The 24,672-nt window shown below is 53.1% G+C and overlaps 9 protein-coding genes across 9 annotated transcripts; 4 read left to right on the top strand and 5 right to left on the bottom strand.

The window, feature by feature from the left end:
- Positions 1-263: 263 nt before the first annotated feature.
- Positions 264-1,901, top strand: LRP88_01221 (uncharacterized protein; the record flags this gene model as incomplete). The annotated part of the gene is made up of 1 exon (XM_083237913.1): positions 264-1,901. The coding sequence occupies one exon, from the start codon at positions 264-266 to the stop codon at positions 1,899-1,901; it is 1,638 nt and encodes a 545-aa protein (XP_083106418.1).
- Positions 1,902-2,329: 428 nt separating this feature from the next.
- LRP88_01222 (uncharacterized protein) lies at positions 2,330-4,840 on the bottom strand (the record flags this gene model as incomplete). The annotated part of the gene is made up of 2 exons (XM_083237914.1): positions 2,330-4,096; positions 4,145-4,840. The coding sequence occupies 2 exons, from the start codon at positions 4,838-4,840 to the stop codon at positions 2,330-2,332; spliced, it is 2,463 nt and encodes an 820-aa protein (XP_083106419.1).
- Positions 4,841-5,429: 589 nt separating this feature from the next.
- On the top strand, positions 5,430-5,807 carry LRP88_01223 (uncharacterized protein; the record flags this gene model as incomplete). Its single annotated transcript, XM_083237915.1, has 1 exon — positions 5,430-5,807. The coding sequence occupies one exon, from the start codon at positions 5,430-5,432 to the stop codon at positions 5,805-5,807; it is 378 nt and encodes a 125-aa protein (XP_083106420.1).
- Positions 5,808-5,874: 67 nt separating this feature from the next.
- Positions 5,875-6,795, top strand: LRP88_01224 (uncharacterized protein; the record flags this gene model as incomplete). Its single annotated transcript, XM_083237916.1, has 1 exon — positions 5,875-6,795. One exon carries the CDS (start codon positions 5,875-5,877, stop codon positions 6,793-6,795), a length of 921 nt encoding a protein of 306 aa, XP_083106421.1.
- Positions 6,796-7,118: 323 nt separating this feature from the next.
- LRP88_01225 (uncharacterized protein) lies at positions 7,119-7,466 on the bottom strand (the record flags this gene model as incomplete). Its single annotated transcript, XM_083237917.1, has 1 exon — positions 7,119-7,466. The coding sequence occupies one exon, from the start codon at positions 7,464-7,466 to the stop codon at positions 7,119-7,121; it is 348 nt and encodes a 115-aa protein (XP_083106422.1).
- Positions 7,467-8,292: 826 nt separating this feature from the next.
- On the bottom strand, positions 8,293-9,796 carry LRP88_01226 (dihydrolipoyllysine-residue acetyltransferase; the record flags this gene model as incomplete). Its single annotated transcript, XM_083237918.1, has 2 exons — positions 8,293-9,351; positions 9,479-9,796. The coding sequence occupies 2 exons, from the start codon at positions 9,794-9,796 to the stop codon at positions 8,293-8,295; spliced, it is 1,377 nt and encodes a 458-aa protein (XP_083106423.1).
- Positions 9,797-11,051: 1,255 nt separating this feature from the next.
- Positions 11,052-15,305, bottom strand: LRP88_01227 (DUF3433 domain-containing protein; the record flags this gene model as incomplete). Its single annotated transcript, XM_083237919.1, has 1 exon — positions 11,052-15,305. The coding sequence occupies one exon, from the start codon at positions 15,303-15,305 to the stop codon at positions 11,052-11,054; it is 4,254 nt and encodes a 1,417-aa protein (XP_083106424.1).
- Positions 15,306-16,549: 1,244 nt separating this feature from the next.
- Positions 16,550-19,978, bottom strand: LRP88_01228 (uncharacterized protein; the record flags this gene model as incomplete). The annotated part of the gene is made up of 7 exons (XM_083237920.1): positions 16,550-16,609; positions 16,959-18,441; positions 18,494-19,178; positions 19,236-19,319; positions 19,376-19,432; positions 19,483-19,623; positions 19,681-19,978. 7 exons carry the CDS (start codon positions 19,976-19,978, stop codon positions 16,550-16,552), a joined length of 2,808 nt encoding a protein of 935 aa, XP_083106425.1.
- Positions 19,979-20,868: 890 nt separating this feature from the next.
- On the top strand, positions 20,869-22,384 carry LRP88_01229 (uncharacterized protein; the record flags this gene model as incomplete). The annotated part of the gene is made up of 3 exons (XM_083237921.1): positions 20,869-21,388; positions 21,440-21,552; positions 21,605-22,384. 3 exons carry the CDS (start codon positions 20,869-20,871, stop codon positions 22,382-22,384), a joined length of 1,413 nt encoding a protein of 470 aa, XP_083106426.1.
- Positions 22,385-24,672: the final 2,288 nt, after the last annotated feature.

Here is a 24,672-nt window from a genome sequence, read left to right on the forward strand (position 1 = left end):
GACCAGGCGCACGCGTGTCTTTAACTGTAATCCAGGGACTGCCAATTCCCGACTTTCCGTTAGTCTCAAGCCACACGAGGCTGAGCAGCCAACCAACTGGACCCCTGCGTTCTCCATAGAATGGATGGAAGATTCATACAGACATCGGTGGAAACTCGCATGGAAGCCTAGGATTCTCGAATAGAGTTGCCTGTTGCTCCAAATTAATTTGGCGAAATTACCTTCATGTCCAACTCACAGAAACCCAGCTTCTGGTACGCGTCATGCTAGATGTCCCAAACTATCAAACCTCGGCGGCTGTTCAACAAAATGTCGACCCAGAGACCACCCTGCGTCAGTCTCGAATGCTTGAGTCTGCAAGGAGCCACTCCCATCTCCTCGTTACCAGCATCAACGAGATTGAGCTTCTCGTAAAGAGACTGGAAGCAAAGTCTAGACCCGTCGCATCATCTGGACTTCCAACTTTTATTCGAACCCTGCAGCGCGAAAATGAGGCTCTCAACGGTCTTGTGAATGAGCTGTCAAGTACAAGTCTTGAAGCTCAAAAACTCACACTCCAAGATCGGAAACTTGATGCTAGCGTCAACGTGGTCAACCGCAGCGTTGCACAATGGGATCGACTCAAGCGATGTGGTGGCTTTGTCGCTGTCAACCAGGCCTTCCAAGGCTCATCCAAGGACGGACGAAAACGCGAAGTTGCAAAGCTTGATATTGCAGGTCAAGAAAAGCAAAAGATGCATCGTCTCTTGAAAGAGCAGGGCCGCGTTGAAGTGGACGTTGTCGAAGGCGGACATGAGTGGCTCGCTGTCAAAGCCATCTCCCCTGACCGTCTTGCCCGGCAGATGACTGACTGCGGTTGGGGATGGGGCGACCACGAACTCGGACACAAGGTCGACAACGATGAGTGGGAGGATACCCCTCTTGCAAAATTCGTGCGGCGGTTAGTTGCAGCTGCAAGGATGAACCGCCACGAATATCAGTTTCCCCGGATACGACTGGTTCTCTCCAACCTAAGTCGTGGGGAGGAAGAATTAGACATCTTCCTCTATCAACTGGAACACATGGATCCCTTAGTTGAGGTCATTATCGAGGATCAGGACAGTACCTTCAATACAGCTCCTCCTCCATCCTTGGATGAAGCTCTGGAGAAGCTGGTGGGCGATGAATTAACGTCAATAACGTCGACGGTAAACCTTGATCACACAATCTTGATTGACCTCATCTCGGACTTGACGCATACGGACCTTCAGCCTCAGCCATGGCAGTCACGGACAACGCGGGCACAAATAGAGGAGGAAAATAGCCACGAGGGTGGACTGATGGCTCGCACGTTGTATCCAGTGCTAGCAGGGCGCAAGCTCGTCTGCACTTGGGAGGCTGCGGTTCACTTCCATGACGTGCTGGAGACTGTCGGGACCGCGACTGAGCGGGAGCGTGGGAGGTTACTAGTCCCATGGGACGATGAGATACGAAACATGTCTTCAGGCATGATTCGCCAGCGCTTCCAGGAGCTCTCCATTCATACCTTGCCTGCCGATGTGCAGGTCCCCGTCACTATCTTGCAAGAGTCCTGGGAAATGGATGCAGTCACAGATGCCGTCTCCAAAGGAACTCTGCCCCGCGTCGCTCAGGATGTGGCACGCAGCAGTGGCTTTAAGAGCTCCAAGCTGTCCATCTTTATGTACGGGTGGGCAGCAGGCCTGACTACCATCACTAGCAACAAGGAAGTACGGGGCCAGATCCGGACATGGGTAGAGACGCATCGCACGGATGATGAGGAGATTGGGCCTCAGATATGGAGGGTAGATGTTACACGGAATCTCTTGGCAAAGGCTGCAAAGCCAAGGGAGGGTTGGCAAGAGAAGGATGGAGCTGAGGTTGATGAAGGAGATGATGAATGATGATGATTTAGATTATATCTTGTATACTTGAAAGTGTAAAACTTTTATGAAATACTCTTTATTCCAAGTAGATGGTTGGACATTAACCGTAGGTGGTTGAGGTTCTATGGAGATACCCTACAACTCGACTGAGGCAATCGAATTTTCAGGTTTCAACGCTTTACATGACTGAAATGGTATAACTATAAAATCTTTTCTGTATATATGTATTTGAGATTTATATGTCTGGGTATTGATTGTTTACTGAGCAGTGATTGGTCTTGTATCCTCTATAATCATATGCCGAACGCCGGGACGCTATTACCAGTCTTTCCACTCCATCTTGCCCACCCCCAAGTTCAAACCCAAATGCAATCTACATAACCATGGCTAGTCCAGTATTAATATGGTTACAAAACCCCGATAAGCCAGTGCTTGAAGTACTTGGCCTAGAACTGTGAGACAACAGATGGATCGACCGAGTCCATCTGTTGAGGCATACCCACAGCACCCTTTGACCATGGGAAACCGCCCATCGTATCCCACCCTAGATCCCCCATCCAGTCAAACGGCATGTCCATGATGCCCTCCATGCTTTCGACTGCCGGTGTCTCAGCCGGCGTCATCCCCTCTTCGTTATTATCCAGTGGCACGCCTTCACGCTCCGCAACCTCCCTGAGCAGCTCATAGCTTCTTATGCTGACCTTGGCGCCCGCGTCGATGACGACCTGATCAATCTCCTCCTGCGACATGCCCACTTCTATGGCCTCGGCCAGGGCTATGCATGCCGTCATGAAGCAGTACCCCTTGATGTTGGTTTCAGTTGAGCGCAGACGCCGCTGCGCCCATTCCTGCGCAGCAGTGAGAACGGCTCGAAGCTCGCTGCAGCCCATGGGAGGCATCCCACCAAGACTCTCACGTTGCTCCTCCTTCTTTTTAATGAATTCGAGAGCAATGGAGAAGAGTGTCTGTACGGGAACAATACGAAAGACCCCCGAACCGTTGGTGATGAGCCTGTCGAAGCACGTCGTTGGGTCAAGCGCACCAGGAGGTGCAGCGGGGTATCGGGGTGTCGCCAAACCACAGATCTGGGCGATCTTGAGAGATGAGTCGAGCGAAACCTTGCGTGAGTAGTAGTATGTCGGGTCCGCAGCGGAGCGGGCCAGCATGGGCTGGTGGAGAGATAGGAAGCAGCGGTAGGTGAACATCTGGATGAGGGCACTGTGGAACTGGTTGAATATGGCCCTTGAGCTGCGCCTCTGCGCCTGAGAAAGAGCGGCGAGAGTCTCGGTTAGAGTGCGGCAGGCCTTTGTAAGCTCAGAATTGAGACGCAGTGTTTCTGGGTATGACTCCTTGGACCGGAACTCGTTGACGTGCTTGATGATGGCGAGGCGGAGGGGCTGAGATTTGACCAGTGCCAGCTGAACCGACATGTCGGTTAGCTCCTCCGGGTTACTGGTAGGCTGTCTGCTGCTGTCTGGCTCATCGCTGAGTTGGTCGTCGTTGAGGTTAGCAGGGAGTTTCGTGTCGTAATGCTTCGAGGAGAGAAGTGGTGGCCCTCCAGCATCGTAGGAAGATTGCAGGTTAAGTTCGAGAATAGTTGCCCACAGGCGACGGCGCATCTCGGAGCGGTAGACAGACATATTGCCCAAGTGCTTTGGATCCCTATGAAGACCCATGTACATGGCCTGCCTGATCAAGCTCCCCGTTGATACCCAAGTGAGATCCTGTCCAACTGCACAGCACGCTTTGGCAATGACCAGCATGCACATGATCTGGATTCCGGCGATGGTCATCCTGCTCTTCTCAGGAGGAAGCATGAGCCAGATCTGAACCTCATGCACCCACTGCATGGCGGCAGAGTGGAGGCTAAAGATATCGTCGTACACAGTTGCCCCGATGGCCATGCAAAGCTGGAGCTGCATGATAAACACTTCGCTGGCAGCGTCGGGATTCTGCCAGTACCTTTCATACTCGGCTCTAAAGGTAGGCCCATGGAGAATACGGACGGCGCCCTCAAAGGTGCGGAAGTAGGCGTCGACAAGCTGGTCGGCGAGTTGACGCTCGGGGATAGTCTTGCCTAGGCTGTCTGATGAGATGGGCTTGAGCCGGTGCGCCTTGATGGCGCGAGCAAGGGTCTTGCATTTGATAAAGATGCCGTGGGGCTCTACCTTTCGAACTTCTGCATTGCGAAGAACATTGAGGATATTGGGGAACTATGAGATATTAGTGAGGCTCATGAAGGTAGAGTAAGCTTAACTTACCATGTCTGCACCGTTCATCCAATGGCTCTGGCCAAAGAACCTCGTTTTGGATACAGTTCCCTTCATCGGTGCTGGTTCCTCTTCTTCTCTCTGCTCACACTCAACCAACTTGTCTTCAGCAGGGTGTGTGATGTGACAAGTCTCGGCGAGCTTCTGCTCAAGCTCTCGCACCCTCGCAGCCAGGGCATCTACCGTCGATGCCCCCGAGGCAGACCCCATTGTTGAACTCTGAACACTAGAAGGGGACCTACCCGGACGAGCATTGGTTGTAGGGGAGTGTCCTTGAGTGCTGGTGACCGGGGCCGACCTCGCCGGGACGTCTCCGCCCCCAGCCTGACCCGCAGTGGTCCTCCTTGCCCGTGAAGCCGGGATGTGAGTCGGAGCGTACGTACACGGTGAGATCTTTGCCTTGATACAGTTGACACACGGAAGGCTGCGGTCACACCGGATCTTCCTCCGGCGACACTGCTCACACGAGAGGGCCGGCCGGCGCCGCTTCTTCTCGGGCTTGGCAGCCGGCGCCGGCGGAGGCACGGCGGTCCCACCGGAGGCATCCCCGGAGGTGAAGGCCTCCCCCACAGGAAACGCAAAGACCTCCTGCTGCTGAGAAGAAGACGATCCGTCCTCGTCTCCTCGTAGCGATTCGCTGAAAAAGATGCCGTGAGGGGCAAGCGACAGAGAGTCGGAGGGCGCCATATCTCTCTCGGCCGTTAAAATCAGCGAGGACAAGAACGGTGAATTCGCAAAGAGGCCAGGAGAATCAGCCGAGAGATGGGAAAGCCAGGGTGTATGTATGCAAAATGCCGTGCCATGGGGGGTGACGAGGAAGAACTCGCAAGCATCCTCGAGATGACGAGGATGAAGGACGCATTCATCGATGTTCGGCTTTTTTAATTCACCGCGCTATGCCGAGCCGATGTGATTGGCCAGATGCCAATTCACCGAGGGGCAGGATATAAATCGCCGGCTCTGGACGTGACTCTTTGGAGAAATCGAATCCTTGCCGAAATCCACCGTTTGCTAATGCTGTCGTGATTACTTTCTGACGAGGCTGTTTCAGTGGCTGCAGTGGAAGTGCTGCTGAGAAATTCATGTCGGTTTATTCTTGTGGCGGGTGAATACACCGGTCAGTGAGAATAGCGACATGAAAAGACCATTGTCAAAATGTCACGATATAAGGAGCTGGAATCATGGCGATGAAGATGAGATTCCATCGCAGAGATCACGATAGTTATCAATCAAGCTCATTAAGACACAGTTTTTCAATATCTTTGACGTCTTCATCATGTCCACCCCTGACAACTCCAAGCCGCTCTCAGGAGCAACCACACCAGACCACGATGCGTCAGACACACTGAACGCCACCCGTCCAGGATCTGAAGATCAGCAACTCGAAAAGACAGAGGAAACTGACTTTCCCGACGGTGGACTTCGAGCATGGCTTGTTGCAATTGGCGCAGCGGGAGCCTTCTTCTGTACTCTTGGATACACCAACGTCTTTGGCATTTTTCAGGCTTATTACATGTTCAACCAGATGCCCGAGAGGAGTGCCGACGACATTGCCTGGATAGGATCTATTCAGGGCTTTCTCATCTTTGCCACCGGTGCTGCAGGAGGACCTTTGTTTGACCGCTTTGGCGCATGGGTGTGTAATTCCCCCTGAACCTGATGATGTTCACTAACACTCGTAGCTCATCCGTCCTGCCGCGGTGCTATACATCTTTGCAATCATGATGACTAGCATCTGCAAAGAATACTGGCAGTTCATGCTCGCCCAAGGCGTCCTAACCGGTCTCGCCAACGGACTCCTCATGTTCCCAGCCCTCGCCGCCGTGCCGCAGTGGTTCAATGCCAACCGCGGCGCCGCCATGGGCCTCTCCATCGCCGGGTCCTCGCTCGGAGCTGTCGTCTTCCCTATCGTGCTATCTAAGTTGCTCACAAAGACGGACCTGGGTTTCGGCTGGTCGGTCCGCATCACGGCTTTTGTCATGCTGCCCATCCTGGCCTTTTCCGCCGTCTGCATTCGTGCGAGGCTTCCACCAAGGCGCACTCGATTCTTCCTCTGGAGTTCCTTCAAGCAGCCTATGTATGTGCTCCTCATCATCTCGCTCTTCTTTGGTATGGTTGGCATGTATGTACCGCTGTTCCTGCTGCCAACTTATGCCATCACCAAGGGCATGAGCGAAAGCTTGGCGAGTTACATGGTGGCTATCATCAACGGGGCATCCATCTTTGGACGAGTTATTCCTGGCGTTCTCGGCGACAAGTTTGGACGCATCAACAGTCTCATCGTAGCTACCGCCGCCACGAGCATCATTGTCTTTTGCTGGCCCGAGGCAGAGACCAACGCCTCCATCATCGTCATCTCGGCATTTTTCGGCTTCTGTTCAGGCGCCATCATCTCGGGCGGTTCCGTGGCTGTCACTCTCTGCACCGACGACCCCAAAAACATTGGCACGTATATGGGTGTGGGCATGGCACTGGCCTCGTTCTCAGCTCTCATCGGGCCTCCCGTCAGCGGTGCCATGGTCGACAAGTATGATAGATTCGAGGAGGTGTCTTACTTTGCTGGTGCCATGACCATGTTTGGAGCTTTGGTTGCTGTCGCCGCCAAGTGGGCATCGCCAAAGGGGCTCTTCGGAAGGACTTAGATAAGCATGGGAGGATTGAAATAGACGTCAAAAGAAGACCTAGATATATAAATTGGTGAGTTTTAACAGGGAGAATGAGGATTAGCAAGTCCAGATTGTAAGTTAGGATGGGAGTGGTGTATATAGATCTTGATCTCCTATTCATACCATAAAGTAGATAGAATGAAAAGTTAATGTTTAATCGATCTTATTGACCAGCTATTCCAAATCTTCAATCATCGGTGTATGATAAGTATATGTTCATCTCTACTTTCATGTTAGTTAACAAAGTCAACTTTAAGCAACTTGACTAATAGAAACTCACCTCTTTGCACTGCCTTCTACTACACCCTAACCTCTTCAATCACAGACTCGCCCTCAGACCTATCCCCACTCGTCCACTTCCACTTCTCATGCATCCTCAACCGTCCATCAGCCAGAACCTCAGGCGTCGACTTGCACTGTCCCGTCATGAGCTCTCCTTCCTTGTTAACGTGCTGGTATCTCATATCCAAGCTGTTATCCTCGTCCTTGACAGTCGCGATTAATGTACCTCGGACAATGGAGCCGCCCGAATATTCTGCCCACACAATCTTGCCGTCTTGGTGATAGTGGAAGCGCGTCTCGGCGCCGACCTCGCCGTTGGACGTGTTGGAGGCGGAGCCAAAGACTTTGCCGTCGTAGAGGCTCATTTTGAGGGATGCTGTGCTTGTCGAGAAGTATAGCTGTCGGCGATTGTTAAACTGACGGGAAGCTCTGGCAACACGGTAAAATAGCATGATGAGAAGACAAGCATTAAGAACCTGGCCTTTTTATATATTCATCTCTGCCTACCTAGTTAAGTAGCCCTGTCCATATCGCGCGGAGGCTGCCGATTGCGGGGTTGAATCTCCCGTCGTGACGGTTTGAGACGGTTCGGGACGGTGTTTTGCTCACCGAGACTCCCGATATACGGAGCACGCCAAGATCGACAGCAATCCAGGGACACGAGGTTTTGTGACTCAGATTATCTGCCCGTTGTCTCAATGTGGAACAAAACTGTTAACATCAATAATCAGTATCTATAGTCTTGCCATCTCAACAACTTCACAGGATAGGCAAGACGAATGTTGAACAGGAAACCTGAGGAATGAGGGCATATGCAATAGATTCTTTGTCCAAAACACCCCCCGAAGGTAAAAAGATATAGCATTAAGTAGTCAAGGGTCATTGTACACGGGCTTTTCCGGCCTCGTAAAATCCTCCACAAGCGCTGCGGCGTGGGAAGAACGACGAATCTCCATGGGTTTCCCTCATAGACTCTCCCCATCGTTTTGTCTCACCGGCCTCCACCGTGAACCTCTCTCGAGGATTTCCCCCGAGGTGTCCCGGGTGAACTCCTTACCGCTCCTCTGCCCGTCCAGCCAGAGATCGATCCTCCTCCTATTCTATAAAAAAAAGACATGTCCTCGCTTCCCATTGGGCCATCATCCTTCCCCGTTGCTTAAGCATCTAGAGGTCTGTTGTACTGCCTTGACCTTACAGAAGCAGCTCAAGGGGGTTCTCGAGGACCTTCTTGAGCTCGCGGAGCCACTCAGCGCCGACAGCACCGTCAACGACCTTGTGGTCGAAGCTGGCAGTGAGGCTGATCTGGTCGTCAAACTCGACACCGGCGCTGCCGTCCTCGTTCTGGGCGGGGACAGCAACCTTGCGGGTGGTGCCAACGGCGAGGATGGCAGCCTGGGGAGGGTTGATGACGGCGGTGAAGTGGTCAACGGCGGGGTTCATGCCCATGTTGGAAATGGAGATGGTACCACCCTGGTACTCCTCGGGCTTGAGCTTGCCGTCGCGGGCCTTCTTGGCGAGTTCCTTGACCTTGGAGGAGATGGCCTCGAGGCCACGGCCCTCAACACCGGTGACGATGGGGGTGATGAGACCAGTGGGGGTGGAGACGGCGACCGAGACGTCGACGGTGCTGAACTGGCGGATGTTGCCCTCGCGCCAGCTGGAGTTGACCTGGGGAACCTTGCGGCTGGCAACGGCCATAGCCTTGATCAGGAAGTCGTTGACAGACAGCTTGTACTTGCCATCGGCAGAGCTGTTGAGAGCCTGGCGGAGCTTGAGCAGCTTGCTGACCGAGACGGAGCTGGTGACGTAGAAGTGAGGGTTGGTCTGGGTGGACTCGACCAGGCGGTTGGCAATGGTCTTGCGCATGCCGCTGATGGGGATATCCTCAAAGGTGGCACCGGGAGCAGCGACAACAGGGCTGCTGAGAGCCTTCTTGACATCCTCCTCGGTGATCTTGCCACCCTGACCGGTGCCCTTCAGGCCATCGATGCTGATGCCATTCTCGCGGGCGAGTCGCTTGCCGGCGGCGGTGATGTTGGGCTCACGGTCGAGAGCAGTCTGGAGTCGGCCCTCGGAAGAGGTGTACTGCTCGGGCTCAGGAGTAGACGCGGGAGTGGACGAGGGTTCGGACTTGGACTCGGTCTTCTCCTGCTTGGGGGCAGCGGGGGCGGCGGCACCACCAGCATCCTCAATGGAGAACTTCTCAAAGGCGGAAATATCGGTACCCTCCTCGACGAGGACGGCGATGGGCTATAGAGAAGAAAGAGGACAAGTTAGTGTCATGATGCAACAAATTGGTGGATGCTCGGGGCCAGGAGCAAGATACCCCGAGACCCGAAAAGTGGCCCGAGGGGGAACAGAAAAATGGACGACTTACGCTGCCAACAGGAACATCCTTCTCGCCAGACTCCTTGAGGATCTTGGCAATAACACCCTCCTCCTGGAACTCAAAGTCCATCTGGGCCTTGTCGGTCTCGATCTCTACCAGGACGTCGCCGGGTGCGATGGAGTCACCGGGCTTCTTCTGCCAGGATCCGATGTTGCCATGCTGCATGGTGGGCGACAGAGCGGGCATCTTAACGACCTGGTGCTCGGGGAACGAGGCATAGTGTCGCACGACATGCGCGGCGAAGCCGGTTCGCAGGGCATTGTGGGTAGGGGCGAGGAGTCGCCTCCGGAGAGCGACGCTGAGCATTGTCGGGAGGGAATTAATATCTCTCTAGATGGCGGAGAAGGGATGTTAGCGAGCGACATACGAGCGCGAATATGGGCTGACGCAGGCGAGAGCGGCGCGGGGGAAAAAGCACTCACCAGCCAAGATGGGCAATTGAGGGGAATTGAGGTTCGTGACGGACAGCCACGGACGAGGCGAGAGGAGTGGGATATCGGGGCGGAGAAAGATGAAGCTCTTGCGTGAGAGGGAGAGGGAGAGAGGATGGGACGGGATGGGAAATTCTTGGGGTTGGTTCGACGTGGAGTTTTTTGCGTCCCGTCCAGTCCCAGTTGCGTTGAGCTCCGACGACTGAGGTACTTTGAAGCTTTGGGGACGTGCTAAGCCCGTTTTGGACCTAGCGCGGGAGCGCCGTGGCCTCTGCAAGGCCCCTGCAGCCACCGCGAGACCCAGATCCCACCGTTGAGAGGGCAGCGACACAGGCGAGCTCAGGAAGTTTTAGGGCACCGCCAGCGCCGTTTTGCGAGGCATTTAGGGGAGGGGCCACTATAAGCCCACGGGACTTGGGTTCCTGCCCCGCCAGAGTGAAAGCTTCCTTGCGAAAATGGGACTTCCCATCATGTTACCTCTTGAGCGCCTCGGGGCATCATTGCGCGACATCAGCGAAGTCCGGGGGATTGAGAGCATCCAAGCAAGTTCGCCAGTGTCATGAGTTCTGATGAACTGCGTTGTCTATACAATTATGATATTAAATCATCCATCAACCAAATTCTTCCAGGCCCGATGCCCAGGGCTCCAAGTCCTTATCAGCAAAGAAAAGACAAAGATTTCCTGAGGTTTTGTTGTTGAGACAATTTACCACAGGTACCTCATCCCGTCCCGTCTTCGCCCTGAATCGGTCGGTCAATCCAATTTTTTTTCTTGCCTGCAACGTCTTTTTCCTAGCTTCGGGCTTTTGATCGGCCCGAAGTGACCCGACGGTTGAGGATTAGGTAATGCACGTTGAACCGCCATCCCATGCCAACGGTTGGTGCCAAGACCAGGGCTGAATAGCTTCATCCATATTGTCCTTTTGCCTGATGACTGGATGTGAACTTGACTGTCATTGAACTTCACTGAATGTGCATGCGCAGATTATATGCCTTGAAACTATTGATAGTAAAAAAAAAAAAAAAGTATATACTAGCAAGATTCATACCTCATATTACGACTCTATTACAAATAGATGCCTCTATATACTTTTCCGTTTCCCTTCATTGTCGTCCCAAATGAAACACTTTCATTGTGCAGAAGTCCACCACACCTTGACCATCTCCTTGGGTCCGCTCCACGCCGTGAGCGACCTTTTCTTCCTGGGCTGCACACCGTTACTATCCTTGGAGCCCGAGGTGGGAGGGCTCTCCTTTCCGACCAGGACCGACTTCCTCTGGGTGCTGTCTGCCCCAAGCTCTGCCGTCCCCCTGCTGACGGTTCCGACCCTGTCCATTGGTCTGAGCCTGTCGGGTCTTGGTGGTATAGGTCTTAGTTCTAGCTCTTCTGGTATGTGATCTTCCGTCACGGTGGCTCGGATGCCAAAGAAGCCTTCTTCTTTTCTCTTGCGTCTGTCTCGTCTCGGTCTGCTTCGTCCGCCGTCCCAACCTAGCTCAAACTGCGCTTCATCGCCGAATGCGTTTTCAAGTTCATGTATGGGCTGCCACTGTGCACCTCGAGGTAGTAGCTTCAACATGTTACCGTCGACGATGAGCGCCGCAGTAGATGCAATCGTAGTCGGCGGCCGAGGAAGCCGAAGTCTTCTGGTCAAGATCCAGGACAAGATGTGCAGTAGAAGCAACGCGCCCACAAGACCCTGCAGAATACGCGTGGCAATCGGATCCTGGCGAAGCCTAACCTTCTCCGAGAGTTTCGAGCCGCTGATGATGGGAACAGCCTGCGAAACAGGTGCATCGGGGTCGACGCCGCTGATGATGTTCTGTCCGTCTGCCGAAGGAAATGTGCCCCTTCGAGAGAGACGGCGACGACTCTTCAGGTTGAGAGACTGAGCCCTTATGATGCCGTGTTGGAGGAGGATGGCAGATTGAACCTGTCTTGCGTCGTTGGCAGATGAGCCGCCGAGAACGCTCTCTGGAACGGCGAGCCAAGAGGCGTTCAAAGTGGCAAAGAACGGGTCAAACAGGGCGTTGGAAGAGACGTTGACGAGAGACGAATAGTCTAGTCTCGGGATAGCGACGGTCGTGTTTATAACTGTCCTCTCGACAAGGGCTGGAGGGGTGTCCGGGTATAGGTGCAGCTCAGGCCCGTGAAGAACAACATCGGCATCGAGTGCCTGAATGGTTTCATTACAAGCAAGAGCGCCGATGCTGCTAACAGACATGTCGTCGGTGTTCATGTCAACCAACCGTCCCCAGATATACAACCAGTCCGAACATTGTGGTGTCGAGTTCGTCTTCCCCAGCCCAACGCCGAATAAGGTGGAATCCTCGTTGATCTCCTGAACTGGTGACGACAGTGCAGTTCTCGTGGTTCCAAGAATGGCGTTGCTGCTGTCTCGCTCATTGTCTCCACGGCATGTTTCACCTTCCAGGTCGATTCGTAAAGGGTTGACGATCTTGTCATCCAGCTTGTACTCGAGCGTAATGTTGGTGGATATCTCATCGGACAGGTAAAGTCGACAAGTCATATTTGGGCGGATTGCCGTCAATCGGACACTGATTCTCAGATCATCATTGCTATCCTCCTCCTCGCCGAGAGATACACTGGGAAAATTGAGGTCGGCATAAGTAAAAGGCGGAAACGGAGCCCTGCCTGCGAGTATTAGTGACGCAGTTGTGGTATCGTTGGTGCAGTCGGTGCAGATAGGATCATCTGGAGATGATGCCAGGCTGTTGGCGAAGTAGTCCTCGGTGCGAAGGGCAAGGCTTGTGTCAAGTTCGAGACGCATCGGCTCAAATAGGGGAGCAGATGCAACAACCATGAGAAGGGCGATGAAACCACCAGATATGGCTGTCACGGCGCCAAAGTCGCCAATCTTCCATGCCCTCCTGAACGCAACATGTCTCAACGCATCAGCAAGATTCAGTCCAACCGTCTCGCCAAAGTCTCCCTTTCGTGCCAGGTGGGAAAACGGAGCGAGTAGTCTTGTCCACCACTCCAGAGTAATCATGTACATGGCCACAACGAGCAGCACCAGAGCCGGTACAACCGTCCATGCCAGATACGCAGCGTCGTTGTCCATGGTCCTAAGTCCATCATATCGCTGTGACGCTCGCAACGACACTTCGAACCCAATTATTATGCTCGCGAGAATGACAATGTACAACAATCGGATGAGCCCATGTATCGTCACAGGCTGTCGCCACGTTGAATAATCGAAACGTCGTAGGGCAGTACCCCGAGGTGGCGCCTTGCCGCCAAAAATATGATAAAACCCCTGATTAGGGTCTTCCAGTTTCTCATGACCTTCAGCTCCGCTGGAGTAGGATGACCCTGCAAGTCTCGCTTTGATCGCCGCCTTGTTCGCAGCTCCCATGCCTCGAAGACATTCAACGAATGGATGACTGTGTGCGACCACCGAGGCCAAGCCAACAATGGTGTTGGGGTCTCGAGGAAGAAAACCAGTCTTTGGTGCCAGGTACATCGTCGCCAGGGTCAAGAGCAGGCAAGCTGCTAGAAAGCCCGTCATCAGGTACGCAGGAACTGCTCGCACAATAAGACGCCGCTCAACGTAGCTGGCAACTGCTGTTGTAGAACTGGACGTCGGCTCCATCATAGCATATCGAGACACCAGAGCAGAGTACTGCGTATAAAAGTCCTTGGCAAGTTGTCTCAACGTATCACCATCCGTAAGTGATTCCAGCTTGGGAAAAGCCCCTTCTTCCTTTGCCCTCATCGCAAGCGCCGCAGACATGGCCTCATCTGCAACCAACACGGCGTCGTTATCGTAGGATCGGCTGGAAGCTGCAAAAAGGCGCGCTGCGGTAGCTCTATCGGTTTTGAATGTCTGGAAGAGACCTTGAGCGACAGCCCACGGATGTACTTTATCGAGTGTCGTGTTCGTTGCTCCTTGGACAGGCGTAGTCGCGAGAACCTTCTCAGGGGATTTTGAAACTCGAACCTGAGTGATGGAGTAGTTTGGCTTGCAGGAAAAGGCAACCGAAGTCGAAATCTTGCCCTCTACTCGGCCATTCGACGACTTGGACTGTTTCTTGAGCTTGTCCATATCAAGGTCGAGGACGCCTGCTAGGACGACTATTCGTTGTTGATCGTCTTCTGTAGACCTGCCACAGCTGCCAGCCTGAAAAGCCAAAAATGTTCTCGGGAGGTCTTCGTTGTCTGTGCTCGCGAATCGTGGACTCGTGAGGGTTTGGTTCAAGGAGCAGTTGTTTTCGGATACTGTCATGTTGAGCTGAACAGAGGTTCCTCCCGAAAATCGCATCGAGTTCAAAGTTAGTTCGGCCTGGCTGCATTCAAGGCCTCCAATGAAGCCATCCACAACTGCTCTGATTTCAACAAATTCGGTCCTGTTGCTAACAAATGGGGCGTAAGCTGCTCGAGGCGACACCCCATTGGGGTAAGTTGCATTGTCTGTCTGCAGAGATGCCATGACGAAGTATGGCAGCGATGATACATCTTGAAGCCCGTCAAGACTATCGGAAAAGGCGGCTTGCACAGTTATTGACGATTCGTGGCTAGCAACGGTGACGACTCTGGGCGTGATAAAGGCCGTAGAGAATATCACGACAACTTTGAAGAGCAATCCGACGAGAACAGGGCTAGCGACTAGCCAGTCCTTGTTGCGCATAGCCTTGACAATGGCCATGGGTTCAAACAGGGAGACGTAATCCAGCATCAGAGACTTGTCGACTTCGACTTGGTTATTCAACAGGCTGATCCACGGCATGGCAGCAGAGGCCTGATACTCTACCCTGGTCCAGAAAGCAGCAACCAGGATGAATACCAGAGTTGTTCCATACTGCCACAAGTACCTCGACACGTCGTCGACCTCCCGGAGGCCATCGTTTCGTTCCGAAAGCTGAAGTGAAGCTTGTATTCCTGCGATGAGGGCGACAAAGACAATTGCGAAAAGAAGTAGAACCCGCCGATAGAGAAAAAAGGGACGCCAGGGAAGTTGTATCTCGACGGGTCCAGTTGGCGACTCGGCCTGCGGTGAAGAGGGAAAGGATCGACTCGCCCGCGATCTAATACTCCCAAGAAACGGCCATCGTACCGTCCTGCTCCCTGTCGGCGACGCATAGCTACTCCTATTGTATTGCGCCGAGGAGCTAGCCAGGCGCTCCGAGTCGAAGAAGGATGCGACGTTTCCGTTTCCAAACTGGGAGTCGGCGCCGGAATCTGGGCGCGAGGCAATGAAGCGGCGCGAGTCGGACCTGGACCTGCCGGGGAGACCGGACGGGCCCGGGTCCGGCAGGCCGCCTTCGACGCCGTGGGTCTCGCGGATGAGTCGGTGGTAGGAGTCGACGGGCTGTCGGATCATGGGAGGGGGGATGTGAGCATTCTTTCTCGATTCTGGATCCATGGCCGCGGCGCAGCCTCTCGGAGATGTTTAGTAAATGGTATTGTTCGTCCCCGGTTCGTCGGCCAAGTTGGCGACGAGACCATGATGATGAGAGTCGAGGCTACCGTGGAAGATGTCCACGGCGCTAAGTCGCCATGTCAAGCAGGATCGCAGTAGCAAGAGATGATCGAAGAGAAGAGGAGGGGAACAAGTTGGAGATCAATCAGGCTCCAGCCTGATCTGCACAAAGAAGCACCTGCAGTCGAAGGAAGAGGAAGAGGGCGACGGCAAAAGAATGGACTCAGCCAGTGCCAGGGCTGGGAAACCGTGGGAGGGGAAAGGACGGGAAAGAAAGAAACGAGAGACGACGTAAGCAAAGAAGCAAAAAGGAAGGGATCGCGATGGACAACGCAGAGAGTGTGTGAGAGAACAGAGGGCATTCATTATCAAGGACTTCCTTGCTCGCATAACGCGCACACGCAACCCAATCCACCAACCATTCATGGGCTTTCTTTCCCCTCCCCCATCCTCCCGAGAACGGCCGGGGCAAATCATGACTTGACAAGCACTTGATGTTTTGTCAGTGTCGTGTTCCTTGCTCCCAGGGGAGGGGGGGTTGCATCTAGGGGAGCCTCAAAGGGCTCGCCTAGACTGTGAAAGGAGACGGGGACCCTGTTAACCCCAAGACGGACAAACTCCATCTGCTTGAAACGTGCCAGCAGGGGTTCCCAAAGCCATGGCAGCACGGCAGAACGGCCCCTTCCAGCTATCGTCTGGGATATCGATAGCATTGCAACCTTGTGATTTTATTCTTGTTTTTTCTTGGTTTCGCCCGCGGGAGAGCAAGCGAGCCGACGCGTCCATGCCATGATATAGCATGGGTGACGAATATTGCAGGGGAGGAGAGAGGAAACTATTGATGCCGGATGCTTCAACATTTATTAGTCGACTATGAGTCTTTTTTTTTTTCTCTTTCAAAATTAATTTTCCCTTTTCTTTTCCCCAGATTAAATATTAGATGCTCTGCATGTGGTGAGCAACGATCCCTGCCTGCACTATACGCAGGAATTATTATGGGCACAAAATGGACCCCATTCGGAGATTTGCACAACCTGGACAAGACATGCATTGGCTCGCTAAAAATAGGGTCGCAAGGGGTTCACAAGGAGGATAGGACGTTTGGTTTGGGTGACGCAAGAGGGAGATTATCAAGAGATGATTCCAGATCATGGTACGGAGTATTCGGGGATGGCTTCACTGAAATATTATGGCTGATAAAGGTCGCCGGTATCGGTGATGCTATCCAGCTCAGGGTCAGCATGATACTACTAATCAACAATATCAGCCTGTCAGGGGCACTTCGAACTGATATATCCCCTGTTAAACGACACGCCATGGCTTAAAATACACGAATGTTCATATCTTGGCCTCCTTATGAAGCCTAGTCTACCAACCTGAACTACCTCCGCCGCAGCTACTACCACCCCCGCAACTTGAACTCCCTCCCCCTCCACAACTCGAACTTCCTCCTCCACAGCTAGAAGTCGTTCCTCCACCTCCGCTGCTCGAGTGATTATACGACGCCTCCTCAGCAGCAGCAGCCTTGATAGTCTCGGCGCTCGCACAATCCGCCGCCCTGGGTGAAGAACTTCCACATCCGCCTCCACAGGTAACGATGGGGGGTTTGACACCTGTCGGGGTGATGTGCGAGTCTGAGAAGCAATCGTTGGGCCTGACGTCGTCCATGGGGATGTCCTTGCACGATACCCCGTTGTCCGGTTTCCACATGCACTCCTCTCCTGTCTGGTCGTCGAATACCCAGAAGCCCTCGAAGCCTCTGTAAGGCGTCTCTTCGGGCGTCGTGCTCAATGAGTAGCGAGGGTTGAAGGCCCGCACTGGGACATCTGCCATGGCGGCTCGTCGGTCACGCAGACTCTCGTATTTCTCAACCTGCTCTTGTCGCGGCCATATTGTCCAAGGAGCCACAAAAAAGTGCTTGTAGGTACCGGCTTCGAAGTGGTGGCTGAAGGGCTGGGCTCGGTGGATACCTCCCAGCTTAACGCGTATCAGGGACGGGTCCAAGTCAGGTCGCAACTCGCTATCGTGAAGCCATGCTGTGGCCTTTTGGAGCTCGCGAGTGCGGGCCATTGCCGTAGCAGCTCGGTTGAGAATCGACGTTGCAGAGAGGACAGTGAGTCGATTCCTCATCCATGAGCTTGTACTAGCTCCTTCGCCCACCGCCGTCATGTTCTTGTCTGTTGTTGCAGGCGCATACATGTGACGATCTCGCGATAGGTGAAGAGAGGCCATGGACCAAGAGTCAAAGGGGAATGCCCAGATATGCTTGGCGAGGTTGCAGCCACCGCACTTGGTGGGATATCTCTCGTATGCCTCAGTGCAGTCCCAAGGGAACAAGTCCTGGTATTTATAAAGAGTCCCACCAAATGCTCCCCAGTCGTACCAGTACTCTTGGTAAGTGTCAATCATATCGGCATCATCGTGACGCCCAAAGTGGAAGCGAAGAAGATACTCCTCTGTGAGCCCAAACGGGACATCGTACTTTGTGCGGACACCGCGTTGTCTATAGCCCTCGTCCGGACACATGAAACTCATGCTGTAGAGAGGATAGACTCCAGGGTCAAGCCCCGTAGTAGGACCGTTCAGCAGGGGTTTAAAGAGACTCTGGTCGATGAGAGAATCACAAAACGTCTGACAGTTGTTATGTGTTGCGCTCCAAGCTAGAGCGACGTTCTTATCAAGGAGACGCTCTGCGATACTGCCGAGATACTTCTTGACCCTGCCCTCGAGGAGTACCTTGAGCTTCTCCAGCGCTGGCTGAAGACCTGAAGAGAGGATCTCTATTTGATCTGCGGTCGGGAGGCCAGGGTCGTCAAAGGGCAGCTGACTCGCGGCGATAATGTCCTTGACAACTTGAAGCTCCTCGTCGTGAGGAAGGATACCACTAAAGGGAGCGCCCACTACCTGCTTCATCATGGCCTTGTATCTCTTGGGGGCATTGACATGCCGCTTGCGCTGCCAGAGCTTACGGTCGGAACCTCCATCAATGGCAAGGTCTCTCTGGGGAAGCGTCTGCAGATGAAAACGCTCGTGGAAGATTGGCATCTCCCGAACTGAGACAAGAGCTCCTCCTTTAGTACTACATTTCAAATGTTAGCGTGCCAATGGAAATGATAGGGACCTCTACTTACTGGGCAACCCCATTCTCAATGACAAGAGGACCAGCGCGGAGAGCCATGTGCACATTCCCATACGGGTACTTCTCCGTGTACCTCCTGAAGAGCAGTGGGATGTCTTCGTCCGCCTGTGGCTCAGTAACCACACTGGTAGTACTCGACGAGACAGATCGGCTTTGGGCACGTCCGCGGCCGAGTATCTTCCTCAGTTCCTCCGACTTGGACTTTTTGGCGTTGGGCAGTTCGACCTTGGTCAACTCTCTCCGTTGCTTCTCTGTCTTTGCTTTACCCCCCAGGGCTGTCTGCAGACCTTGGTACTTGGCCAAAGCCACCTGATCCCCCAAGTCAACGAGGTTACAGGGCGGGATGGTATGTTTCAAATGGAATGCCTTCTTGGGGACTGGGAAGAGACTCAAGGGTTGCCCTTTGTCGTCTTCGTGGGGCACCCCTTCGCAATGGCACATGTCTCTGCTTATCTCGGGCGTGATAGACTCGGCCAAGACGCAGTGCTTGTAAGTTTTGGTGTAGTTCTCCTTCCCGTAGTAATGATTCCGGTAACATTCTTCGCAGACGACGCTGGGCTCGCTCTTGTCCTGGCAGACAAACATGCTCCCGCGGATAATGTCGTTGCAGTCTTGCCTTTTACAGCGGAGTGACTGAAAGCTGGGTCTCCAGTCTTTACTGAATCCGTGCAAGGTCACTAAAGGTGTATGTTAGTGACTCAACTTGTAACCACTGGGAGTCAGATATTGCTCACGTTGGGGAATGGCTGGTCTCTTCCAGAACCCAACATCATCAAGTGGTGGGCGATGTTCGACCAGCTTTTCCATATCCAGGAAACCTAGGAGATAATATCAGCCATTGTCCTTTTCCCCGCAGATCAGAGTATGGACACACCAGCAGCCTGAAGGAGAGCCCAAGCCCTCTGCTCCATACCCTTGAGCTTGGGCACGCCTGACGAAAATGTTAGCCTGTTCCGTTCAACAACGTTGGGGAAGCCATACTCTTGATTGATTTTCTAACAGCAGACCTAATCTTGCTGCTCGAATATTCCGCAAACTGGTTCTCTACCACATCCATAAAGACAGCCTTATCCGATGGGGCACGGTCAAGGGGGCCGGCAATCTTCCCTCGAAGCTGATTCTCTCTCAGGTTTTCTATGCCATGTTAGCATATACCTATCTCATGCAGCTCTCACTAACCATATCTTTTAGCAAAGGCCCGAGCCTCCTGGCTGACCTGGTCAAGGAACGTATCGAAACCGTGGATATGGGCATCATCCTCGTCGCTGACCGAGACGTCAGAGCACTCGGGCTGTTGCCATGCTTTGAGGGTCCGGACTATGTTTTCGAGCTCGGCCTTGACGCCTTCCCAGTATAGACTCTGAAGCTCTGCGAGAAGATCATGAGTCCCGGCGGGTGACCACGCCAGGTCGGGTGCCAAGGTGATGGAGGAGTGATGAGAAGAGAGTATAGGCAGAACCTTCTTAAGCCGCGACATTGTTCAGTTTGCGGAACTCGGGAGGGTATCTACAGAGAGATGTTGTTGTTCACATTGAGTCCTTTTCGTAGATAAGCGTCTTGAAATTAACCTAGACGCATCGAGCACTGATCATCTCTCAATCGTGGGGACTCAGTATCGCGAGCCTCGCGGACTGCCCTTGCTGCGCCACGACAAGGGTCCTAATGAGTCTCAAGGCAACAGGTTTGGAGACACATTCCGCATTGTGATACTGTATTTCCGCTCGGGCAAGGCAGACTCAGCCGGGATGTGGGCTTGAGGTTATTACCCGTAATTCCCTCGTTGCCAAGACTTACACGATGGCGGGACAACCAGCACAGACGTCGCTGAGATGTCTATTCGTCTTGCTATCGGAGGCTTGAGCATTCTGGTAATTGGAGGCAATATCCTACTAGTTCTCACCAGAGAATCACCGCCAATGGCCAAACGCGACTTATTGAGGCAAGGCTAACATCCTTAGCCTCGTCATGAGGCCGATATATCCGGCCCACGACAAACGAGGAATGCAGGGACATGATGCCACTATCGTCGGGCAAAACACTTGTCGATCGCCTCTCCACAACTGCGGCGGTGCTTAAACCTAGTCTTCGAGGTGTACCTGGCCTATCACCATAATTGGCTACGCACGGAAGTACCGGCATGGGCCCCCTGTCATGAGCCTTCAACACCAAGCCGGATATCACCACTCAGCCGTTTCTGCCTCGGCCGTTATCTCGCAACTTGTTTGTTTCATAGTCTGACGAGCTGCCATCTTTGAGCCGAATATATGCCACCGTCAAATCTAATTTCCTGGCAACCTACCTGATGAACAGTTAATTGCCGTTGAACCATTCTATGCCCTCAAGCATCACGATACCCTCCTCGCAACAATGTCGCACGTTGTCAACTATCACACAAGGGCTCTTCACCTAAAGTCCGCTTCACGGCACGAAAGGACAGCAACCAACTATCGCTACGCCTCCAGACCCGTCGGCAACCCCGTGATCCCAGGCCCGGCCTATTTCAATGGCCTTGACGACGGCCTGAAGGACGAGCTGCCAACCGCCGCTCAATGCGCGGTCCATTTGGAGCTTCTAGAGGCATTCCATGCCCTCAAGATCAGGATCATTGAGTGCGAGGCCCTCGACGGCATCTTCGGGATCAAGGCCCCAACCAAGACGATTTATCGCCGCAAGTACATGAAGACACTGAAGAAGCACGTCAACCAGGAGGTCACGGTCAAGGTTGAGGGGTGGGACGCGAGGCGAGAGAAAAAGTGGCTGCGGTATCTCGACTTTGCCGCAGATAGATTTGTCACCTGGACTGAGGTGATTGACAAAGAGATAGCCGCGACAGAGGGCAATGATGATCAGAAGTTGGAGATTCGTCTTCCATGGCTGCCTCCCTTGGGTTTGTCTTGCACACTCTTATACAGAATGGTCATACTAATTTGAAGTGTAGATGTTCTCATGGTCTGGCATGCTTTTTTGCTCAACCCTTCTGACTATATCAACTACTGTCGAGCCGAGTCCTTGACTCAGCTTCCCAGAGTCTCATTCCCCTGGACACGAACTGTAAGTTGACAGGATCTCCGCCGAGATTATCTATTCACTGACATCCGCGCAGCATGAAGCCATCGATTCTCAAGGCCCCGGATACAGAGCCTGGTTCTATCAATTACCCAAAGACAATGAGGACTGGCTGAGGAGCAAAGACGGCATTGATCCAAACCTCCATCAGTATCTCGTCAACCTAGGCAAGCCCATCGGCTTCACCATGCGGTCCGGAGTCTCGAGTGACAAAAACACCACCGGAATCCTAAGCCTCACGAAACCCAAAGGCCAGAGCAAGCTGGCCAAGTCTCTAATCGCCAACGTTCAGCGGCAGAGCGTCTTTGTCGACAAGATGCACGCACACCTCTGGATCCGGAGTCCGGGACTTGGAGGGACTATGGACAGGGCGGTTGAGCGATATGAAAATTTTCTCGAGCTGTTTCACTTGTATCCTGGCAAGATACTCGTGCCAAACCTCGACATTGATCTCGTTTGGCACACAAACCAACTCTCAGCAGCGGGTTACAAAGCGACAATGGAGTCGAAATGCGGCCGTTTCATCAACCACGACGACAAGATCGGAAAGTCAACGTTGAGTAACGGCATGTCTGACACAGAGAGCCTCTACCGGATCCATTTTGGGGACGAATACTCTGTCTGTCTCTGCTGGGAGTGCCAGGCCATCGCGTCAGCTATACAAGATGCAGACAAGGACGGTAACCTGTTCGAGACAGGGTCTTTCCAATTTGCCAGCAATATCACCGACAAGGTGCAGGGAGATGTTGACTACTATCGAGCCGTGGAGATTGCCAGGCGGAAGAACTTTGTCAATCTTCCTCTTCGTCCTTCATAAATCATTCAGTTTATTCTATAGCTTATCATCCCATCCGGCTCGACCATTAAATCGCCCAATTTCTAGCATCTCTACTCTCTCTCCGTACCGTGCCTTGCCATGGACGGCTGTGCGACAGAATAGAAGGGTTTGGAATTCTGCGGGTGGTACTTGAACTGCCCTCAAGCTCATCTCGCCCTCGTGTAACCGCATCACAAACACAGTTCTCGGACCGACATGGTGATAGGAAGGCTCAGGAAGAGTCCAGATATTAGTAGTCGTATTGATGAGTTCCTTCTCCAATCCCGTTGACTGGCTAGAAATGGGCGATAGAGACTCAATCTCGTCCTTGACCGTCATCCCGCGACCGGTCTCGGTAGGATTATTCTTCATATTTGGAGCAGGGAGGTGTGGCACTTTTCGTACCACAGCTCTAGACAATTCAACCAGTGATAGAATATAAGGCTTATCTGCACGGCTGACCACATCAAACTCGTTGATGATATTGAGACACAGTGTTGCTCCAGTGCGACGATACCGGGAGATGTCAACAGGCGCGCTGACACAGGGGGGTGCGCCAAACGTAACGCAAGAGAACCTTGTTGATTCATCTTGGCTTGTAAGCACAGGTTCCAGAGTCTAGTTGTTCTTCAACTCACCAAATGCTTTGTCTGAGATGTACCGAAGGTAAAAAAGAGCTGCAACCGCACCGCCTGCAGAGTGGCCAGTAAAGAGTACATGAGGCCTCTGCCCATTAGTGTTCTTGGTATTCTCGATGTAGGTTTTTATCCTCTCGGATACTATGTCGTCGAGAGCCCGAGAACTATTAAGAAATCCGGAATGGGCCATGAGATCCGGCTCATCTAGGAAATCGGGAGTCTGTAGGAGTCAGACAGGGCGCTTCATACGAGGTTTCTGCTAGTCTGCTGATGGGAAGCCTTACAATGAACTTTTCCGTAGCCTGGGGCCGAGAGTTGGCATTTACAATGTGGTCCATCTTGCTCGCGCTGCCCCGAACCGCGATAACAAGGGCAGGCAACAGATGATCGCCAAGACTTGGCTTGGCCACTGGCTCAACTACAGTTGACTTCAGAGCCTTTACGGTCCCTGTAAGTGAGTGCTTTAGAACGTGATCTTTTCGAAATGTGCAGTAAGCCGTGTCCTCGATGATGCTTTCGAGATCGTAGGTCCCTCGAGCGCACTTCCATGCTGCAGATACAAGCTGCGCCTCAGCCTGAGAACTACAAGTGACTTTAGATGATTATACGTTTCGAAATTTAAGATGATTCCTCACCAGTTCCAGTCTGTTGCTGTGCCATCATCGCTGACCCTGGAGTTGGTGTACTTGGAAGTCTCTTGGTCCAGCCGTTGAAGCAGCTGCTTGAACTGGCCACTTAAACTCCCTACCAGACAGAGAACTTAGCGTCATTCTATTCTATACAATGGATCCGGCTTACCCTCCAAGTCAAGCTCGCTGAGAGTCTCGTGGAGCGCACTAGACAGCTCAATCACAGCAACGGACGCCCCTCGCGAGTTATTAGCCGAGATGGCGCTCGATGAGGGGCCCCTCGTCCGCGATTTAGAACTCGATATTCCCATGGCCACTACTGGGTGGAGAGGAGGATATCTCGGGCGGATTGCGATTGGCTTCTGTCTTATGTTCAATGATGGTCGTTGATGTAAGCTGTAGGATTGGGTGAGTGGTGGGTTGCGCGGAAGTGGAATATTTCCGCGTCCAGGCTACGGCTAGTACGACACCACTCAGAACACTTGAAGCTACAGTACCAGTTGACGGCTTGGGTATATTTCTCATTCGCGGAGACCTCTATCCAATCTGTTTTCCATCGTATGGCTAGGTCTACCGATTAGAGAGGTCCTGGTAATCGTCACAGCATTGTCTGCTTTAGAACGCCTCTCAAAGGCTGTGTGTTCAGGGTAACTAACATGACCGCTGTACCATGACGGCTAAATCCACGGACAAGAGCTGCAGTAGAACGGCTCAACAACACAAAGTTCAAGCCTTAAGTAGTCTACTTGACGTGAAACATCCAGAATACACAAGATTGGCTCGACATCTGCAGTGTTGCTCCATCCAACTAGCCTCTCGCCTCGGGATTCTCCAGTTGATGTCCTGCTGAGCCGTCATCGCCTCAACAGGTCGCATCGCACCAGACCTTTAACGTGTCGCCCGGCCTGCCACTAGCATCTCGCCCAGCAGACTTGGCTTCTCTTCGCCCAACCGGCCTTGGTGCCCTTGTCGGATCGGTCACCGGGAGCCGGTAAGTGGTCCTGTCAGTTTAAGCGAGGTC

This window comes from Fusarium phalaenopsidis, assembly GCF_050370095.1.
Source record: "Fusarium phalaenopsidis strain FUZ10S chromosome Unknown contig_32278, whole genome shotgun sequence".
Classification (NCBI taxonomy): domain Eukaryota; kingdom Fungi; phylum Ascomycota; class Sordariomycetes; order Hypocreales; family Nectriaceae; genus Fusarium; species Fusarium phalaenopsidis.